Source organism: Stegodyphus dumicola, chromosome 1 (assembly GCF_044657685.1).
Source record: "Stegodyphus dumicola isolate Sdum_Otavi_A_Nest chromosome 1, ASM4465768v1".
NCBI lineage: Eukaryota > Metazoa > Arthropoda > Arachnida > Araneae > Eresidae > Stegodyphus > Stegodyphus dumicola.
This window is the reverse complement of record NC_140768.1, coordinates 70,476,786-70,496,393: the sequence shown is the minus strand read 5'-3', so window position 1 is coordinate 70,496,393 and position 19,608 is coordinate 70,476,786. Positions and strand designations below refer to the sequence as shown.

General features: G+C 33.8%; 1 protein-coding gene across 2 annotated transcripts in view; it reads right to left on the bottom strand.

Annotated features, from left to right (window-relative positions):
- LOC118189843 (1-phosphatidylinositol 4,5-bisphosphate phosphodiesterase classes I and II-like) overlaps nt 1–19,608 on the bottom strand; it is a 783,373-nt gene that overhangs the window by 40,730 nt on the left and 723,035 nt on the right. For both annotated transcript variants that reach the window (XM_085816200.1, XM_085816205.1), the window contains exons 24-27: nt 16,817–17,051; nt 14,869–14,934; nt 4,886–5,007; nt 472–584 (exon numbers count right to left, since the gene is read on the bottom strand). In XM_085816200.1, coding sequence (XP_085672326.1) covers nt 472–584; nt 4,886–5,007; nt 14,869–14,934; nt 16,817–17,051 — 536 coding nt within the window. The remainder of the gene's footprint in view (nt 1–471; nt 585–4,885; nt 5,008–14,868; nt 14,935–16,816; nt 17,052–19,608) is intronic.

Here is a 19,608-nt window from a genome sequence, read left to right as displayed (position 1 = left end):
AGAGATTCAAAGACTAAAATAAATCATATACAAGATAAATGCAGGGAGGAATCGAAAACGGTTGAGAGCAAGATGCAGGAAAAGTATTTTCGTTAGGTTTAAAAGAATATTAGTAAAATTATTTTTTTTATTTTAAAAATGTATGCACAAAATTAAAATTTTCCACATTCAAAAATCAAATAAATGAAGTTTTATTTGAAATATGAATTATTCCATAAAACATGCATTTGAATAAAGCGAACATAACACCCATTGCGGCCATTCTGAATTTATATTTTCAGTATTCATATAATATGACACTTGACAATTAAACGCTTCACATTTCACCGTAAATTAATCACTCCACACGAGAATCAATAACGAATCTTGTTCACAAATTATTAAATTAATATTTAATATAGAGAAAAGAAAAGGGTGGGTTACCGTGCCTGGACTCATGCAAGAGGGTTCAGTAGTGCAAGTAGTACTTACGGAGAATAAAACTTTCTGACGAACCTATTATGCGTCCGGATATTAGTATGTTCTTGACTCCGCAGCAGTTTCGCTTCTTTCGCTTGCAGGATGTCCATTTCTCGTTCACGGATCTATAACAAGAATGGAAGGAAATGAAATAAAAAATCTTCAGTTTCGTTTCTTTAATGTTTATGAATAAATTCGTATAGAGATATATACTTTAGTCCTGTTTGTTTTATTTTACGTTCATTAAACTACTGAATAATTTGAGCTTTAAGGAATATTGAATTCATGCAGAAAATGTGATAAAGGTACCAGTTTCGGGCAAAGACCAGTTTCGCCCAATGCGCAGTAGACAAAATAAAGTATAAAGAGTTCAGTATTTTTACACTTATTACATTCTGCATTGAAGTGTAAGTTTTCATTCATCAAACTGATTTGTAATTGAAATACATATAGCAGATAGCAACTTAAAGCAGTGATGAATTTATTGCTCCTTTGCGTTAAAAAATAAGTGTGTGTTAAAATAATGGTTGTAATGCGTAATAAGCAACGAGCTTTACTGAAATTTATGAATAGATGGAGCTGCATTGTTTTGAACTGAGCTCTCTTATCACTACTGTGTCAGGCATGTTGGACGGAAGTCACATATAGTCATCAGAAATTGATGTCCTAATATCAGCACTGCATCTTAATTTTATATCATCTTGTTTGGGCTTTGCTATCAAGCTTTTAATGTCCTATAATCTTAATCTTCACATTCACAGAATATATTTATATTCCGATCAATAATTAATTCTCTGATTTTTTAGCAGCCTTTGTCAGTATCATGCCATGACCATATTGAATGCTTTTTGGTTTCCTTATGCATATTGTTTCCATGATGATGAATTTGTTAAACTCACAGTAAGTTTTCGTTACCATACTCCTTCACAAAGGAAATCTATACTTTATGTTTAATATATAAGCTAAGCAAGAAACAAACAGCTGACGTTCCAATCTGGAAACTATGATGCTGTGGTGCGAGGTTGTTGTTGTCGAGTCCCTATTTCATGGAAGATTGGTTGCCAGAGCCTCAAAAACGTTGGAAAACCACAAGAGAGGACTTTCGGCTCGCCATACATTGTAAATGTAATACCGCAAAGGCACTATACATTTACAAACATCCATATGCTTTCTTCGGGATTCGAACCCGGATCCTACGGTGCCACAGAAGGCTCCGCTAACCACTATACTATCTGGGCGGCCACTATGGTGCATATGAAACATGGTTATAAATAAAATTTGAATTAATTATGCATGTATCTAAGAGATGAAAATTGTGTTTCGCTTTCTTAAAGGTCTATACGTATTTTGAAACTCAAATAAGCAAAAATTTAAGGAATGATAGAAAACATATAAACAAGCAGTTTTCACCATAGAGTGCATGGGCGGAGAGTAAGTGGTTAACCGCCAGGCGGCGCTGTAATGGAAAGCATAAAGCGTGAGTCTTCTTAGACCTCGTCAATCCTAGCTTGGATTTCAAAAGGCATGTCGACGTACAGTAATCAGAAAAAGACGGACATGCATTTTATATATGGAATGTTTTGGAAGCCGAAAGACTGTACAGGCAGCATATCCCGAGAAGACACGTGGGAGGGCGAAAACATTTCGAGCGATTGCATCGATGCCTGTGTGAAGCGGGATTCTTTGCCGTCGGTGTGCATGATACAGGCACATACATATATATACAGCACATACATGATACAGGTGTGCATGATACAGGCGTGGCAGGAATGTGCCACATCCCTGCCACGCCATAAGTTACAGAGGAGATTCTGCAAAGTGTGGAATATCGTCCGGATATCATGCAAGAGGTTTCCCCTGCCCTAAATGTGTCCTCTCAGTTCTTTGGCGAGTATTACAGGACGAAGGATTACATCCCTACCATGTACAGAAAATGCAAGCCTTGATATCTACAGATTATGCCTCCAGTGTCGAGTCTACACTTTGGTTTTTGCAACAGCTAACAGTGCAGCCTGATTTCAGCGCGCATATATTATTTACCAATGAATGCACCTTTATTCGTGAAGCATTTCTAATAGGCATCTTTATCACCGCTTAAATTTTTGCCCATGAGTTTCAAAATACCCTGCATATATCAAAAAAGATAATTCAGTACTAAAAGTACAAAAGTCTACGCTGATCATTTAATCTGCATTTCAAGCAGTAACAAAAATTGTGTAATAATTTAAATGATTAAAATAAGAATGGTTCGGGATCAATTCTTTAAAATATTTACCTTAAGGGATTTGTATTATATTTAATCTGAGTAATTCATCTTACTTTTAATTAATCTTGAAGCAGTTTCTAGAAAATGACAGCATCATAATGATAATATGGATTTCTCACTACGGACGTTTTCCATCTTTATCCATCTAGACTAGCCTGTTTTTGAATAATTATAGATTCTGATCATTTGCGTTTCTCTGTAAAAGTTGCTACTCAAACTGTTTAGGATTACGATTGTTACTCTGTTTTAACGCATCTTTCCATTTGTTTTGCATCTGTTCATGACATGTAGAAAATGTATTTTAACAATCTGTATTTTATTTTAATATAAAAGCTGTACAAGCACAAAAATCTACGCTGATCATTTAATCTCCGTTTAAGGCAGGAACAAAAACTAAATAATAATTTAAATAAGATTATTAAAATAAATGATTCTGGATATATATAGGCATTAATGTAATTAATATTCTGGATATATATATAGGCAATAATATTATTAATGTTCTGGGTATAAAATAGGCATTAATTAAGATGATATCCTCCTCCTTTTAAAATATTATGCTGCTTCATATATAAAAATATATTTAAATATTTTTATATATGAAGTAATAGTGATATGATTTATGACTTTTTCGTTAGTTCAAATTATAATGTTTAAATAATTCAGTTACCTTTCTTTTTGAACAGATTGAAACCAGAATCATATATGTGAGATTGATTAATCCATCCTCTCACTTTTCCTTCTAAAACACCTTTAAAAATCCAGTATCAGCTTCTTATGTCATACCACCTTATATTCTCGCGATATATTATTTATGTGTTGTGTTACAAAATGTCAAGGAGCGGTAAGGTAGCTTTCCCGCAAGGAAGTTTAGGGTTGCCATAAAATGGCAAGGAAAGGCAGGTGGCGAGGCATCGTCCATTTGGCGACAAAATTGGCGATATGCCATGGACGGATGGAGAACCTTCTGGAACGAATTCTTACCGGTTTAGCCCAGAATGTTTTCGAACACAAGTCAAAAGCTATATAAACCCTGCTGGTACGCGGAGAGAAAGTCAGTTAGTTAGTGTCTCCAGCTAGTCAGTCCGTGCGGAGTCGAACGAGTTGACAGCCGGGCAGCCAGTGCCGAGTGGATCGTCAAGTGCATCGCGGTTAGTACATAATCGAGAGAGTGTGTTGAGCTCCCGGAATGACTGAACCGAAGAGTCGGAAGCTGTGCTCTGTGTGTCGTCGAGTGCATCGCGAGTTGTAGCGTGGAGAGTCTCGAGAGTACGTGGAGTTCCGAGAACGATCGAGCAGAGTCGGAAGCTGTACTCTGGTGTTTTGCAGTGAAGCTGTCTCCACCGTTATGGCCTGATAACCTGAAAGCTGTGTCGCTGATTGTTCCAGCGAGTTTATAGTAGATCTTCGACGACTGTAAAACGTGACTTTGGAGTTGTTCTGATTAATACCGGCCAATAAAGTGTGTTTCGATATTCCATCAAGTGCTGTCGTCGTTATTCATTCCAAATCCCCACGAACCCCAGTAGGAACGTGAAGGAAGAAAATAGCGTAACATTATGTTGATACAAATTTAAATGTTTCTGCTAACATTTAATCACTTCATGAAATGGACATATTTTTAATACATATATTTAAAATGAACAGGTTGTGTTTCAGCCTTGGGTTCAATACATTTATTTCATATCGCACGGGCATAAATATCATTATGATGCCGCGTATCCAAATACTACATAGGTTTATGTTTCTATATATATGAATGTAGTACTTTAATTCAAGTAATTGTATTTTAGTCTTCCGTACAACATACAAGAGAAAAATTGTAGCTGCAAGAATAGTAATTCAGTATGAAATAGAACAGATATATCTAATTTAATTTATTCATAAATATTTAAACATTACTTGATACAAACAAAATTTCACAAATCAGGCGTATAACAATCATTTCGAAAAAGACAGAATGAAATTTTTCTTTAGAATTCAGAAATAAAACCCTGCTAGTAAAATCGCATTAAACGTGCTTGAATACTAAACTGATAAATAGCGTAAAGAGGATTTTAGTACTAATATCATTCTTTCTTTTTTTTTCTTCGGAGATACCTTTTTAGAGAAATACATAACGTATTTTTAAAGAAAAAATAAACAAAACAGAACACTTGCCCTTTCTTGCTTCTTCTTAAGTGCCTGTAGCTCTTTCTCAAGTCTGTTGGTAATCTTCTGGACGAGCTTGTGCTGTTTAATAATGTCCAAAGATTCAGCAGTTATATTTGCTTCCTCAGATTCTGCGGTATTAAAATATTAAGCAATTACTATTGTTAAAGGACACATATTTTATTTAATTAATATTTGATTAAAGATAGGCAGCGAAATTCGAAAATAATAGTCCTGTTACAAATAATTATAGCAAGGAGTTTATTTGGAATATGTTTATCAGTGTCCATCACATTCAATTTTGATTACACGATAAAGTTTATCAGATGTGACAGCGAGAAAATGGATAATGCTTCATGGTATTTCTCCCACTTCCCTAGCGTGCCTTCGTGGTGTAACGGTAGCACGCTGGGCCGGTATTCCAGAGGTCCGTGGTTCGATTCCCGGCGAAGGCGGTTGCATATTTTTCATCTTTTCTGCTTCTAAAAAAAATCCTAATCACTCTACAAGTGGTGCCCGAACTAAAAGGGTTGTGAATGATGATTCTCCACACCCAGGATTTAGCGACTAGGTCCCCTAAAACCCTAGTCGCCCTTTAAAAAGAGAAGTATATAAGGTATTTCTCCCACTTCCCTAGCGTGCCTTCGTGGTGTAACGGTAGCACGCTGGGCCGGTATTCTAAAGGTCCATGGTTCGATTCCCGGCGAAAGCGGTTGCATATTTTTCATCTGTTCTACTCCTAAAAAAAATAATCCTAACGACTCTACAATGTTAATTTAGCATTTAAAAGGTCGTAAGGCAGTGCCGTCCTTTCATAACACCCACCCCAATTAAAAATAGTAGTAACTGATATCTGACTAATCAGGACGCTAAATGAGCAAGGCACATTTTCATTCGCTCTTGTGAGGAGAGAAAATAACCTCTGAAGATCGAACGAAATATACCACAGACTCCATGTATCTGTGGCTATAGGATCTCCTATAGAGCATCTAATTTGGATAGATGTAAGATTCTAGCTAAATTAACTTTACTTATTGGCTAGAAATTTACCTGAACAATGAAGGGTCTATTCGCTAAGTTCAAACTGTATGAATGGCAAGTCGTACGAGGAGGAAAATACATTTCCTAAGGGGCTTTGTCCCTGAAGAACTATTGTTTTCGTTTTGAGATTTTGCGGTATTTCACTCTAAATGTCCGTTTCACTTTTCAAACTGTTGCTACCAAATGTTAGAGTCCTGCATTATATTTGAAGAAATTAAATAATGAAAAATCTACATAAATTATATGTATATTTCTCGTATTGTGATAAAACAACGGTACATAGAGCCATCGAATTTTGAATGACGTAATCCTACTGCGAATATGGTATGTTGTGTGGAAATGTGGAATGTGGAAGCCCAAATTTGGAATTTGTTTAATGATCGATTTCATATTTTGTAAATCTTTAAAACGAATTTTTGATTAACAAACTCAAGGATTTCAAAGCGAGCAATGGCAACGTTGCACCGAAAAATCATTTTTATCTCCAGCTCGTGAGACTGCGTATCGGACATTTTAAAGATATGCTCAATTTAAAACTATTTTGCGATATTCCTCTTGAACTGAATTTTATGGTTTAAGTGCGAAGAACGTGACATTTAATAAATAAAGGTAACAGACAAAATGTTAAAAAACACTCCCTTCGGACGTAATTTAAAATCTGAAACCTTTCAGATTTTCTTTTTTATTTATTTATTTTCCAACTCATGAACGAATTTACAGATGGAACTGCTGGTGCTTACACACCTAGCCAGTACCTTTGGCTGTAGCTCAAACTAGAAATATAAAATTAAAACTAAGCCTATTTTAAATAATTTGCCGAAGCTGCAGAGAACTTAGCGCTACCACTGACGCAGGGAAACGGGCAACTGATATGCACGACCGTAAAATAACAAGCTTAAATATCAGCGAAACAACGTGGCCGAAAGGCAGATCGCATTCTGCCTGAATTAACTCAGATATCAGCTGAAATAGTATCTTTTTACCCTACTTTGCATAACGCACAAAACTGAAATATGATTCTGGTAGGATATGGAAATGAGAAAAAATTGAAAATGTTATTAATTGAACAAAACTGGTTACTTTGGAACTAAGTATGTCCTTAAAAATTAAACATTAATTTGATGTATCCCGAGGGAAAATCATAACCCCCTCCCAAAAGTATTTTTTGATTGGTATAAAATTGGATTACTTTGTTTAATTCAAAATAATCGATATTTTTTTCCAATGGCGGACCTTCAGCCGGCTTCGCCTTGGCCACTACTAAGGCTTTTATTATGGATATTTGATTGAGGCACCTAACTCGTGGGACACCTTACTCTCCAATGGAAGATACGGACAGTTACAACCATGCCTTTTCCAGGATTCGAGCCTGAGCCCTTTTGTATCGCAGACGGCTCCCCTGACCACTGGGCTAACCACTGGGTGGCTACAATTCGCATTTGTTAATGACATTGCCTGCTGTAGCTAAACAAGGTGATGTAACAGGATGAGCTTTACTGACCTGTCCCTCTGCATTTTAGGCTAAGTATTTTATATACCATCTCTACAACAAAATGGTCAACATACGTTGGTGGTTCTTTAGTAAAATAAAATATCTCAGATTTAAAATTTGCTCATCTACCATTATTTAGATATTAAAACTGAAATTTAAAATCACATTAAGAGATGTGCGTTTAAAGGCATCATTTCAATGCGATAAAATACTTATACAGAAAAAGGATAGTGCTTATTAAGTATACCATTTTAAGGTAAAATTTATCATTTTTGATGCTTTTTGATGTTTTGACGGATATAAAAATCAGGGACTAAGTTGATGCTAATTGCATTTTTGGATTACAAGGACTTAATCAACATGACTTTGGTGAAAAACAATCAATTAATCAGTAAGAAGGATGTGCTTTTTCGATTAAGAAATAAGATAAGGCTAGTTAGGAAAGAACTTTTTGATTATAGACAATGATTTCTTTTACACGATAATGCGACGCCGACGCCTCTGTACAACAATATATTTACAAGCTATTAATCGCAGTAATAAATCACTCACCATATTCTCCCGACTAATCGCCAGCTGACTTTTTCCTTTCTTTGAAGCTTAAGATGGCCATGAAAGGACGGAGATTTGAAAACGTCTCGGATATATTTAAATCAAATATTACACGTGTTCTACGAAAGATTAGTTCCAAGATTAGTCTGACCTGACGAACGTTGGAAAAATTGTGCAGACATTTCTAAAGATTATTTTGAAGGAAATAAATTCATTTCAAGGTTAGTATTCCTTTTCTTATTTACAAAAAATTGCATGATTACTTTACTTATATTTCTCTTAATCCTTATCCTAATAATATCTAAATCCGAGCTTAATTTTAATTCCTGTTGGCTTCTGTTTATTTCACAGAAATCTTAATTTCTCTGTGTGTGCAAGGGGAAGGGGACTGACGTCATTATTCGCATGAGCTCAATTAACCCTTCATTTCAGATTAGAAAGTAAACAAATAAATAAAAAATAACAACATTAGACAAAAATATGCATTACAATATAAAAAACCTGAGATTTTTTTAAAAACATTTCTTGTAACTATAAATTATTAATAAAAGTACATTTACTTTATTAGTATATACAAAGCTTTAAGATTAAAACTGCATAAAATACTCAGTAGGTCGAATTATGAAAAGAGTAACATGCTAATATTGTTCAAGATACAACTGTGAGAACATCGAATATCTAATCAGCATTTATAATCCTCAACAATCTTTTCTAAATGACACGCTAAACATATTAAAAAGATAGAGAGTGTTCCTAAATATACAGGGTATTCAATGTTGTATCGAAAGAAGAAAACTTAATGGAAAATTTTAACATGTCCTTCACAGTTAGTATTATGTTTTATTATTAATTTCGCTTCTTTTCTCTTCAGCGATTTAATATAAAGTCTGTTATATTTTATTTATTATTATATTATACGATGTATTTCCTCATTATTTTTAAAATGTTTTCTTCTTAGAACGATGCTACTAAATGTACTTTAGTTTGTGCTTTAGTTAGTTAGTACTTTAGTTTGTGCTTTACTTAGTTTTAGTTTAGTAAGTACTTTAGTAATGTGCTTTAGTTTTCTACTAAATGTTTTCTTTTTAGAACGATTTACTTTTAATTTAGCAGTTAAACCCTTTTAGCGCAATAGTATAATAAATGACGACCTCTACAGAGTTTAACATTTTTTGCTTTCAAACTGATTTCCACTGTTTCACGATTTATTTCCTTCCACGTCGCTTTCCTGCATTCTGCTGTACTAAATTTCGTTAAAACCACGGGTTAAATTCAGCGAGAGCCGGGCTCTGGTATGCGTAATGGCAGACCGCACGTTGAGTTGAACAATGTTAAGCAAATTTCGCTTACTGCGCATGCTTGATGGTGTACCTTTGGCGCGGGGAGAAATATTGGCGACTAAGCAACCCTACGCTAGCTTATTCGTGATCACCATGGCTGTCGAGTGTGTTTGAATGATGTTTACAACTGTAATGTTGTGGAACTTTGCTTATTAGTTATTTTAACGTCCATACCGATTGCATTTGCTTAATATATATTTCACTGTAATTTGTCAATAACAGTGCATTTAATATTTGTTAACATATGTTCGTAATAATTCGTTATTTAAATGTAATTTGTTTACATGTTATAATTCAATAATTATAAACTGGAGTATCTCGCTTAGTTTGTTAGCATATATTCGCGCTTTTGTTTTCTCATTTCAAAGAATTTAATAACTAGCATTAAGGAATTGTAAAATTTCTTCAGTGTTATTTGCAAGCACTTGTTATATTCCTCAGTGTTTCTTTATGTATGCACGAATGGAACGTATAGTAAATCCTGAATTGTTTTTATTGCTTAAAAGTATAATGAATAAATTTTCAACTAATATATCCTAAATTTCAGTCTTTTTCTGAACGAAAATTTGTACAGTTCCAAAGGAATGTGCAGAATTTCATAGGTATTATATTTTACATTTTGAATGCAAACACTGCTTCACATTACTTCGCAATAATTTCAGCTTTCTAGTTGTTTGAGCAATACAGCAAAAAATAGTATTTTAACACAGTAATTAATTTACATTTACATTATACTCTACGAAGATTTAAACGCCAGATTTGTTTACAATAAGATGGCGGTACATCTACCATATACCGTATTTATCTACTTTTCAAATCGCGCCAACATAGTAATTACGCCAAATTGTTTTCTGGGCATGCGCAGTATGCGACATTCGTTTAACACTGTTCAACTCAATGTGTGGTCTGCCATTACGCCTCCGGTATCTCTCACTCTTTGAACGAGATCGAAATACAGTCGGAGTCCAAATAAGAAGAGCTCTGATATTTTAGTTCATTATTTAACTATTTGTCATTACTAATTCAGAAGTCAAACAACAAAAATCAGCGTTATATTTTCATACTTTCATATTTTATATTTCATTTTGTGCTTTTTGCAGTTGAGGATGGTGGTTCGGTAAAACAATCGAAACTATTCCTGTGAATATTTAAAAATATAACGCTGATTTTTGTTGTTTGACTTCTGAATTAGTATTCAGTTAGTTCTGAATTAGTTGTTCGGCGTGTTATTGTGTCTTAATTATTTGTCATTACTTTAGCTTGATCTATTAGTTTTTACTTATTTATTTACATTTTATTCAATTTATAACTCGCAGTTTACCATTTTATTTCTTTAATTTCGTTTAGCTTTCGTAATGCCCTTTAATAATGTTCCTTCAATTTTAATTTTAAACATTAAGCCCAAGGGTGAAACAAATATATGAATTTTGAATACTAAAGGGAGTTTCCCTTTTAGAGTTACATACTTCATAAAAAATATTGATTGAAAATGTTAAAATACTGTTATTTGAATAAACAGTAAAAACTATATAAAAAAGAAATAGCAAATGCATTACGTATTTTCAGACCAAATAACATTCGTTTTCATTCCTATTTGGTGCTGCCATCTTTCGGATAGAATAGAAACTAAAACAAAAGTTTGTAACAGAAAGGTAATGTTTTATATTAAATTATTCCGTCATCTTCAGTAAACTTTACTTAAAATTTTTATAAGAATGCTTTACTTGTCAATTCCCAAAATCTTTTTATTTAGATTTAAATACGCATTTCAAGGCGATATTTACACTGGCGTGCAAAAATTAAGGACGAGACGATTTTTTCAATATAACTTTGTACAAAAGCTTTCCAAATGAACACATTTAATACCGTAAGATCCCCAATACGTAAGGACATGAATAATGTAAGCAACACTTACTAAAAATGAAATCAGAGGGATAAAAAGAAGCTTTATTGAAAACGTAGCATGGTGCGCAATGCGACTGAAGGCTGAAACATCCCTGTGATGGGTGTCCAGCAAGAAACATCCGGTCTTTAATAGGGGATATGATCTCCCCTGACTGCTAGGCTGGTTTCACAGCGTCTGCCCATACTGAGAATGAGGGTGTCAATGAGTTATTGAGGCATTGCTGCCCATTCGTCTTGCAGCGCCAATCGAAGCTCCGGAGTCGTTACTGGTGGTAAGGTACGAGCTTGCTAAGCGTCTGCCTAGAAAATCCCATACATGCTCGATGGGATTGAGATCCGGAGATCGTGCCGGCCAATCCATACGTTCAATATCCTCACTCTCTAAGAGCTGTTCGGCAGCTACTGTGCGATGACATGGTGCATTGTCGTCCATGAAAAGGAACTGCGGACCCATAGCGCCTCTAAAAAGACGCACATATGGAATAAGAATCTTGTTACAATAACGGGTCCCGTTGACTGAACCTGCGTCGAAGATGTGAAGGTCTGTACGACTACCAAGCATGATGCCTCCCCAAACGAGAACACCGCCACCTCCATACCTGTTCCTTTCAATGATGTTCGAGGGATGATTGCGGCTTCCCCGCTTTCTCCAGATGAGTATGCGATGAGAATCGCTACTCAGACTGAATCTGCCCTCATCTGTAAAGAGTACTCGTCCCCATTCATTGTTTCTCCAATTCCGGTGTTCCCGGCACCACAGAGAACGCCTTCTCCGATGGGCAGGCGTTAGAGGTACACACCGTACAGGGCGTCGTGCAAACAGACCACAACCGTGCAGTCTTCTGACCACGGTAAAACGCGATATCATTCGTGCAGTCGCCTGTGTCGTGTGTCTAGCGATTTCTCCAGCTGTCTGCCACCTGTTTCTTCTGGCCTGTAAGGCAATATACCGGTCATCTGCGGGTGTGGTTCCTCGTGGACGACTACTACTAAACCCCCGGATAGCATTTCCTGTAGTTTGAAATTGTCTCCAAAGTCGTGAAACGATTCTGTGAACAATTCCGAACTCTGCAGCCACACTTGTCACACTGCGGCCTTCCTCTAACTTCCCAATGATTCGACCTCGGGTAAAAGCATCCAGATGTCGTCTAACAGATTGATTATTCGCCATTTCTCGCTGAGGCAGCAACTCGGTGTGATTTTAACTGCTATACGCCGTGCAATCTCTTTGCCAGAAATACTGATCTTACACCGACAACATGCTTAATACTACTCAGACACTCCGCCATTACGTCTACCTGCATATCTGCGCATGTGCTACCGTACATCACCTTACTTAATCTCCTGATTGGTCTTTCTGTCCGCTCTGCCTCTTCGATCAGCTGATATGCTAATTTTTCGACTTTGTCCTTAATTTTTGCACACCAGTGTATAATAACTTTTAAAAAAGTGCTTTTTTTGAGAAACTGGGTTGCTTCAGTTAGCTTTGTTCGGAATTAAAAAAAAAAATAAAAATTCTAATGAATATGTTAAGGAAACACATGTGACAAAATATTCGTTCAGCAAAGTATACATAAGTTTATTTATTTAAAAAACACACAAGTTTATTTATTTAAAGAAAAGCTATTTTGCTTTTTGTTTACATAAGTGTTTTCTCTAAAGGGATTTAAAAAATTAACGACTCCAGATTTCAAAGTGTTTATAGTATTATTAATGAAAAAATGATTTCATAATTAACTTTATGGTTGTAATTTGGTAATTATTTATAACTGTAAGGTTTGTTTAAATGAACACATTTTCGCTTACGTTAAAATCTATCTTACTATCTTACTGTTTCATATACTTCTCAAGAATATATTAAGGCTTTTTATTAATGAAAACAGTTACCTTTCTATTTGGGCTTTACTTTAGTTTCTACTTTCGTAAACTTCGACAAAACTGGATATTAGTTTAAATATAAATAAACTCAGATTTCTTTAGTGTTCTCGTCCTAGGCTACTTAAACTAACCGTCGTTTCGCTTTATTTTCCCTACAGATGCAATTACCCTTACGCTTTTGATTACTTCAGAAATGCTTCACGAGTACCTAAGGTGAGCCAAGGTTTAGTTAGGAATAAGAAAAAGCATATGAGGTCTATCTAACTAATGCCTTCATGGAGGACTTGATATGGAAAACCGGCTCTTATTCACGTTACGTACAATGAAAACCATAAAAACAAACTATGCTGCTGACCCTTTTACATGGGTTAGAACCCTGGTTGAACTATTTGTAATAAGTGGTCTTACACAATTGACCATTGGTAGGGTTATTTAGGTGTGCTGATGCCATACTTCGTATTTATTTAATTAGGACATATGTTCCAACTCAGTTTAGGGAAGCTTTCTGTATCTGTTAAGCCCCATCTATGGCGGAATGATTAAGACCGCTGAATCTCGGAGTTTGATCTAGAGTAGCGAGCTGGTTGCATGATTGTTTTTTCGTGGATTTTCCTATGTGTAACGTGAATACGAGCCAATTTTGCTTAAAAAGTCTTCCACGAACTCATCCTCCCCTTAGGCAGACAAACCCTTGTATGCTTTAATATATTTCAATAACCAGTTCCAATATTTCTGTTAAATTTTGAGTTTGTACAACTGTCATGGCGACGTGTTAATAAACATATTTATTTTAATCTTTTACTTTGGTTGTGATATTTAGATAGAAAGGAAACGGGACGAAAAGTCGTCTAATAGTTTCTGCGATTACTTCGATTTCGTGATAGCATGGCCATATATATATAAATAAGAGTTAAGCATCTAAATTTAAGAGAAATGGGACTGGCAAACTCCAGCCGATTGCGAAGAAGCTTTCCTATTTGCTCTACGTGTTGTATTTCTACCAGCTGGTGAGCTTCTCCTTTGCTTTGAATATTAAGCAGTAGTTCGTGAAATTAACGAAGCCATGTGATAGGATATAATTTTATGCGTATCTGATTGGTATGCGTCGATATTGGGTTGATTTATTACAAAAATTTAGGTGCTGCAGATTAGTACTATTTGAGCATGTATTCTTACTTACAAGAAGTGTTTCTTCTTCTTCTGTGAGATTCTCAGATAAAGGACATTAAGATTTTTAATTTTATCAAAACTGCAATGAGTTACCTTACTTTGATTGTATATGAATTATATCACAGACTATTATTATAAATCATTATAAAACATACTTGTAAAATTTTTGAAAGATTTCTATTGTTTTAAGATACTAGAATCTGTATAACATGAAAGATATAAACAAGATATCTAGTATCTAGTATATGGAATACTAATCAATCCAATGTGTCAATTCAATCCAATATGCGTAAAACATTTAGTCCATACCTTTGGACGCATGCAGGTTTTGAATAAAATGAGCACTGAGGAACCAACTGTTCGCGTATTTTCCAGAACTACATTATTTCTATCATTTATATGTTACAGTTTTGAAATAATTTGATTTAAAAATTTTTAAAATTCCCTTTGAAATTAAAGGACACACACATTTGATTTCAGTAAATGATACCCTTCTCGCAGGAAGTATATTCGAACTGCTACAAGAAGCAATTATGGTTTCATGTGCAAAATGTTTTAAATAAATTAATGGCAATTATTTATATTAAAATTACATAGAACATTTTATATCTTACCCAACAACGATAACGGTTTCTCCTGCGTGTCTTCGGAAATACTAGAAACAGGCTGATTAGGTCTTCCTGAAAAAGAAAAATAATTATTTCCATTTTTTGAGCAATACATTGCACATGAGAAATGAAAGACATTTTATATTTTCATTTTACTCTTTTATTGTTATGCGAACGAATATTTATTAAGAAGTAAATTTGTTGCTAAGTTTTTACTATCTTAAAATGCAGTTTTATAATATTTTTTAAAATATCAAATATAGAGTTTCAGATGAGAGTACTACTTTATAATACAAGAACGTAATTTATCAAGAAAACAAACATACCACGTTTGATGAAACAAGATTTTAAAACATTTTAGAATATAAATGACTTATTCTATATATGCAAGTTTATATGTAAGTTTAAGAAGTATTATATATGTAATAATTCTTAAAAATTTTCTAATTACTGAAAAAAAATATTTTATTGCCTTCATCGAAACACAGATAATCATCAAGTCAATAAATTGCTTTTTATTTCGTGTGACTCTTCAAGTATTCAACTTAATGTAGTACTTAAAAATATCAGGAAAGTTTTAAATATAAAGGAAATTTAGCTTTAGCTTGATAGATTATATCAAATGGCGACGGCATTCCTAATATCTCTGAGACAAAACCTTTTTTTTCAAGCAGGTATTAGTATTTTTGCCGTGTAAAAGCTTATAAAACATATTTTTCTCTTTGAACAGTAGAGTTCCACGTTAGCTACCCTCAAAATACCTAAACTTTCGCTCATTCCGTTTTTAGCATTTGAAAACAAATGCATTTTATTGCTTATTTCTTCATTTGTTGCCACAGTAGAGGCACTTTTGTCTCTCATATTCGCCAACTTCGGAATGATTGAAAATATACGTCACTGGAAAATGTACAATACATAAAGACTGAAATCGGATCATAATAATTCAAGTAAAGGATATCATTATTAAGTTAATTTTTTAATGAAATTATTATGCTTCTTGAAAATTAAATGTGAAAGTGAAATCGTGTATCTTTAATGTGTCCTCACAAACAGATGTCTTGAAATTAGCAACTATCTGAGTATCATTTCTGTGGGGATTTTATATAGAAAAACTGCTGCTTGCGTAATTTATGGAACACCTAATTTTTATATAATTTCATGTCAAATAAATACAAAGATATTCGGCCATTCAAATAAGAATTTTAAGGAATTTTTTTACTATGTTCAGTTCTGTAAGCATATGAGCCCACCAGTTTCCGAGCGGTAAAATCGCTGAACACCGGTACTTCCGACATGGGTTCGATTCCAGGCGAACGGCTGGTTGCATGGGCGTTTTCATGGGTTTACCCATGTGTAACGTATATACGAGATAGTTTCCCTTACATATCTCCACGAAGGCATTCCTGCAAGTTTGCTTTTTATGACTACTGTATGAGTTGTAGAAGAGTTTTATCTATTAAAGATTTACGAAACTGACAAAAACGTTTAATTTAATGTTGTTTCAGAGAATAACGAGGAACTGCTACAATAGTTACAGGAGTAAACTTTTATGCAATGGCTTACTATATTCGGAGCTCAAAGACCTATTTTTCAGTTTGAACTGTCTATACTATAACTAGTCTGAGTTTTAAGCAGCACTAAAGAAGCTCGACCAAATGTTAATACTGTTTTAGGAGTAAAATTAAGACAATTTATTAGTTTTGTTTGTTTAAACTCGTCAAAGAGAATAATAAACAAAAAATTTATCTCCAAAAGTAAAGGTTATTCAATACAAATATGTATAGCATTATTCATATTATCAGGTAATGCTATTAATAGAATTACCTGATAATATGAAATTTTTAGTTTCTCATTCGGATTTTATTTGATAATTTTTCAAATTTATTTCACATTCTGTCTGTGTTATCTATTACACTTGTATAATCAAAGAAGAAAATGGGCATTATCTGCTTACTAGCTGTATCCTGCGATTTGACTGGTCCTGGCGATGAAGATCCCACAGACGCTTGTTTGGGCACTGTACCGTTCATAGTCATATGCCTCTGAACTGTATGAGTCGTTGAACCCGCTGGTTCGTCTCCAGAAGAACCGATCCGTCCCCTCTCTTCCAGTTTACTTGGCTTAGGGGTAGTTTTCGAGGTCTGTGAAACTTTTCGTTTTTCACCGTCTTCTTTCGTCGTGTCGTCTTCCTAGAAAACAACGTTTATTAGTTGCAGCATACAGTTTCCCCTTTTTTTCCCATTGTTAAAGATGGTACAGCAAGTGATCACCGAACATCATATCCCTAATTTTAATAAGATATCATTCTTAATTGCTTGCCCGAGTCTCTGCATCATTCTTAACCGATTATCCGAATATTTCGGGTTCGTATATATTGCAGTTAATTATTATGACGAGAAAACTCGGGTGAAGAATTGGTCAGTACGATTTGTTTTACTCGGCCGGGAGGAAATGAAATATTCAGCTTTGACTGGGAGTTTGCCAAGTTTTGTTGGTTTCGCGGTTCTTTTGGCGAGACTGGTCACGTGTTTTCCATGTTGTATAGTATACGCCGTTTTGTGGATTAGTAATGTATAAAGAAGGATAGTTGCGTTGAAAAAAGTAAAATAATGGCGATGATGCAAGATAGCGTAAGCGATAATTTTTCAGCAGATAGTGATTCTGAAGAGGTGATCATTTTCCAGATGATATTCCTGCTACCGAAAAAAGTTAAATCCAACGAGACAGTGTACTCTGTGTTCCCGTAAAAGAGATTCCAAAGGTAAGCCAACGAAAAGAGACCAGATACCAGTGTAGAAAAAGTCGGGTATCACTTTGTGTTGGCCCTTGTTTCAAAACTATCATACGAAGACTAATATTTAACTTTTTTTTTCATTTCCCCGAGATAACTCGGGATAGTAAACTAATATTAAAACTAAATGCTTTTTGTAAAAAATTAAAAATTCAACTTAAAACCTACATATTTTGTTTTGTTTAGTTTCCTTGTATTTAATAATAAAATAAAAAATATGATAATTTTTTGCAATTTTTTTCAAAAAAATTTGTAAGGAAAGCAGTTACATTCGAGGAAAATGGAAATATGTAACCAATTTTCATGTACTGTAGGGGGTTTTGATAACTAATAGAAACTATATCTTACGGGGATTTAAATGTATTATAAAAATATAACTAAATTATGACTATTAGAAATTATTCTTGAATGATTTTTCTTTGACTTGTGTTATATTCAGTGATCGGCAAGAAAGAAATGGAAGTCATAATTGTCAGTTCGGTTCTCATCCCTCCTCCCCCAAAAAATATGTTTGGCATTGAAAACACGAATAAGCTTAATTATTAATAAAATTTTCAAAGGTATTCATATGTTTTGAAAAAAGCTGAATTACCAGAAGATTTAAGTAATGCAAAGCCTCAGAATAAATCCTCATTTGTGTTCATAAGAAAATAATGCAAAAATATGCATAAGAAATCTTTACCTATTGTATCTTAATTATTTGACCTACTGGCTGAAAAACTGAGTTAAAGCTGAGAGTGTTAAAAATCCGTACTTTATTCCAGTAATTCTCCAAGTTTTCTATACATGATAATAAGTGAAAAATAGAAGAGCTTTATCTATTGAAGATTTGTAAAACAGAAAAAAAAGTTTAATTTAATCTTGTTTTAGAGAATTAGGAGGCATAGCTACACAATTATAGAAGTAAACTTTTAATTAAATGCTTCAAGATAATTATTAGGTAACTGAAAAAAATAATTTTAACTGATAGCTATGAAGATATTATCTTAACTGCGTCAACGCCTTTAACCGTTTAAAATTACGAGCAATTGCTACATAGTTACAAATGTAAACTTTTAATTAAATATTGCATGATAACTATTATATAAAGAAAAAAATAATAAAATAATTATAACTGGATAGCTATTAACGCCTTTAATCGTTTACGTAAAAAAAGTAAAAATCTTGGCAGTAATATGATTTTCATGTTTTAAATAATACTACGAATAAACCTTTGCACTAACAAGTCTTTGCTTTTCAACATTACAAAATACAAATATCTTTTGATGATGGTATCGACAGTCAGGTAGTTTTAAGTATTCCATGATGAAATTCGTCCAGAACGAATGAAGCAAATGAAATTCATATTTACTAATTTTAATAATCTTCAATGAATACTGAGAGATTATCTGAGGTAAGGTGACAAAAGAGAAAACTAGTACTAGTTTTCTACATGGTGGTTTGAGAATAAAGCTTTGATGTTTTGTTATTAGATAACACTCCAGGGCCTTTCAGTGCTATTAGTCAAATCAATGGTATTTATATTTTATATTTTAACCTTCTTCTTTGATTGGATAGTTTTAAATTTGAAACTTTTATAATGCCTGTAATTTGCTAAAGCTATGAATGATAACTAGAACTATATTTGCTATATAGTTCTCATCATCTAAACGCCTTGAAAGACCATAAATTGAAGATTTTAAATAAAGTATTTTCAGAGACTCCCAGCAGAAAATTCGCTTATACTATAATATTCGAAATGCATTCACATAGGAACCTTTTATGTTTATTCATTGTTATAGAAAAGAAAATAGAATCACAAAAAAGCGATAAATTGAACGGATCTTCCATCTATCTTCTTTCTTTATGTTTCGCATAAAATTTGGAACTAAACAATCAACATTTGGTTAAATTGCATTGATATATGGGAAACGTATTGATACATATAGATGAACTTCGATCATCAAGTAATCAAA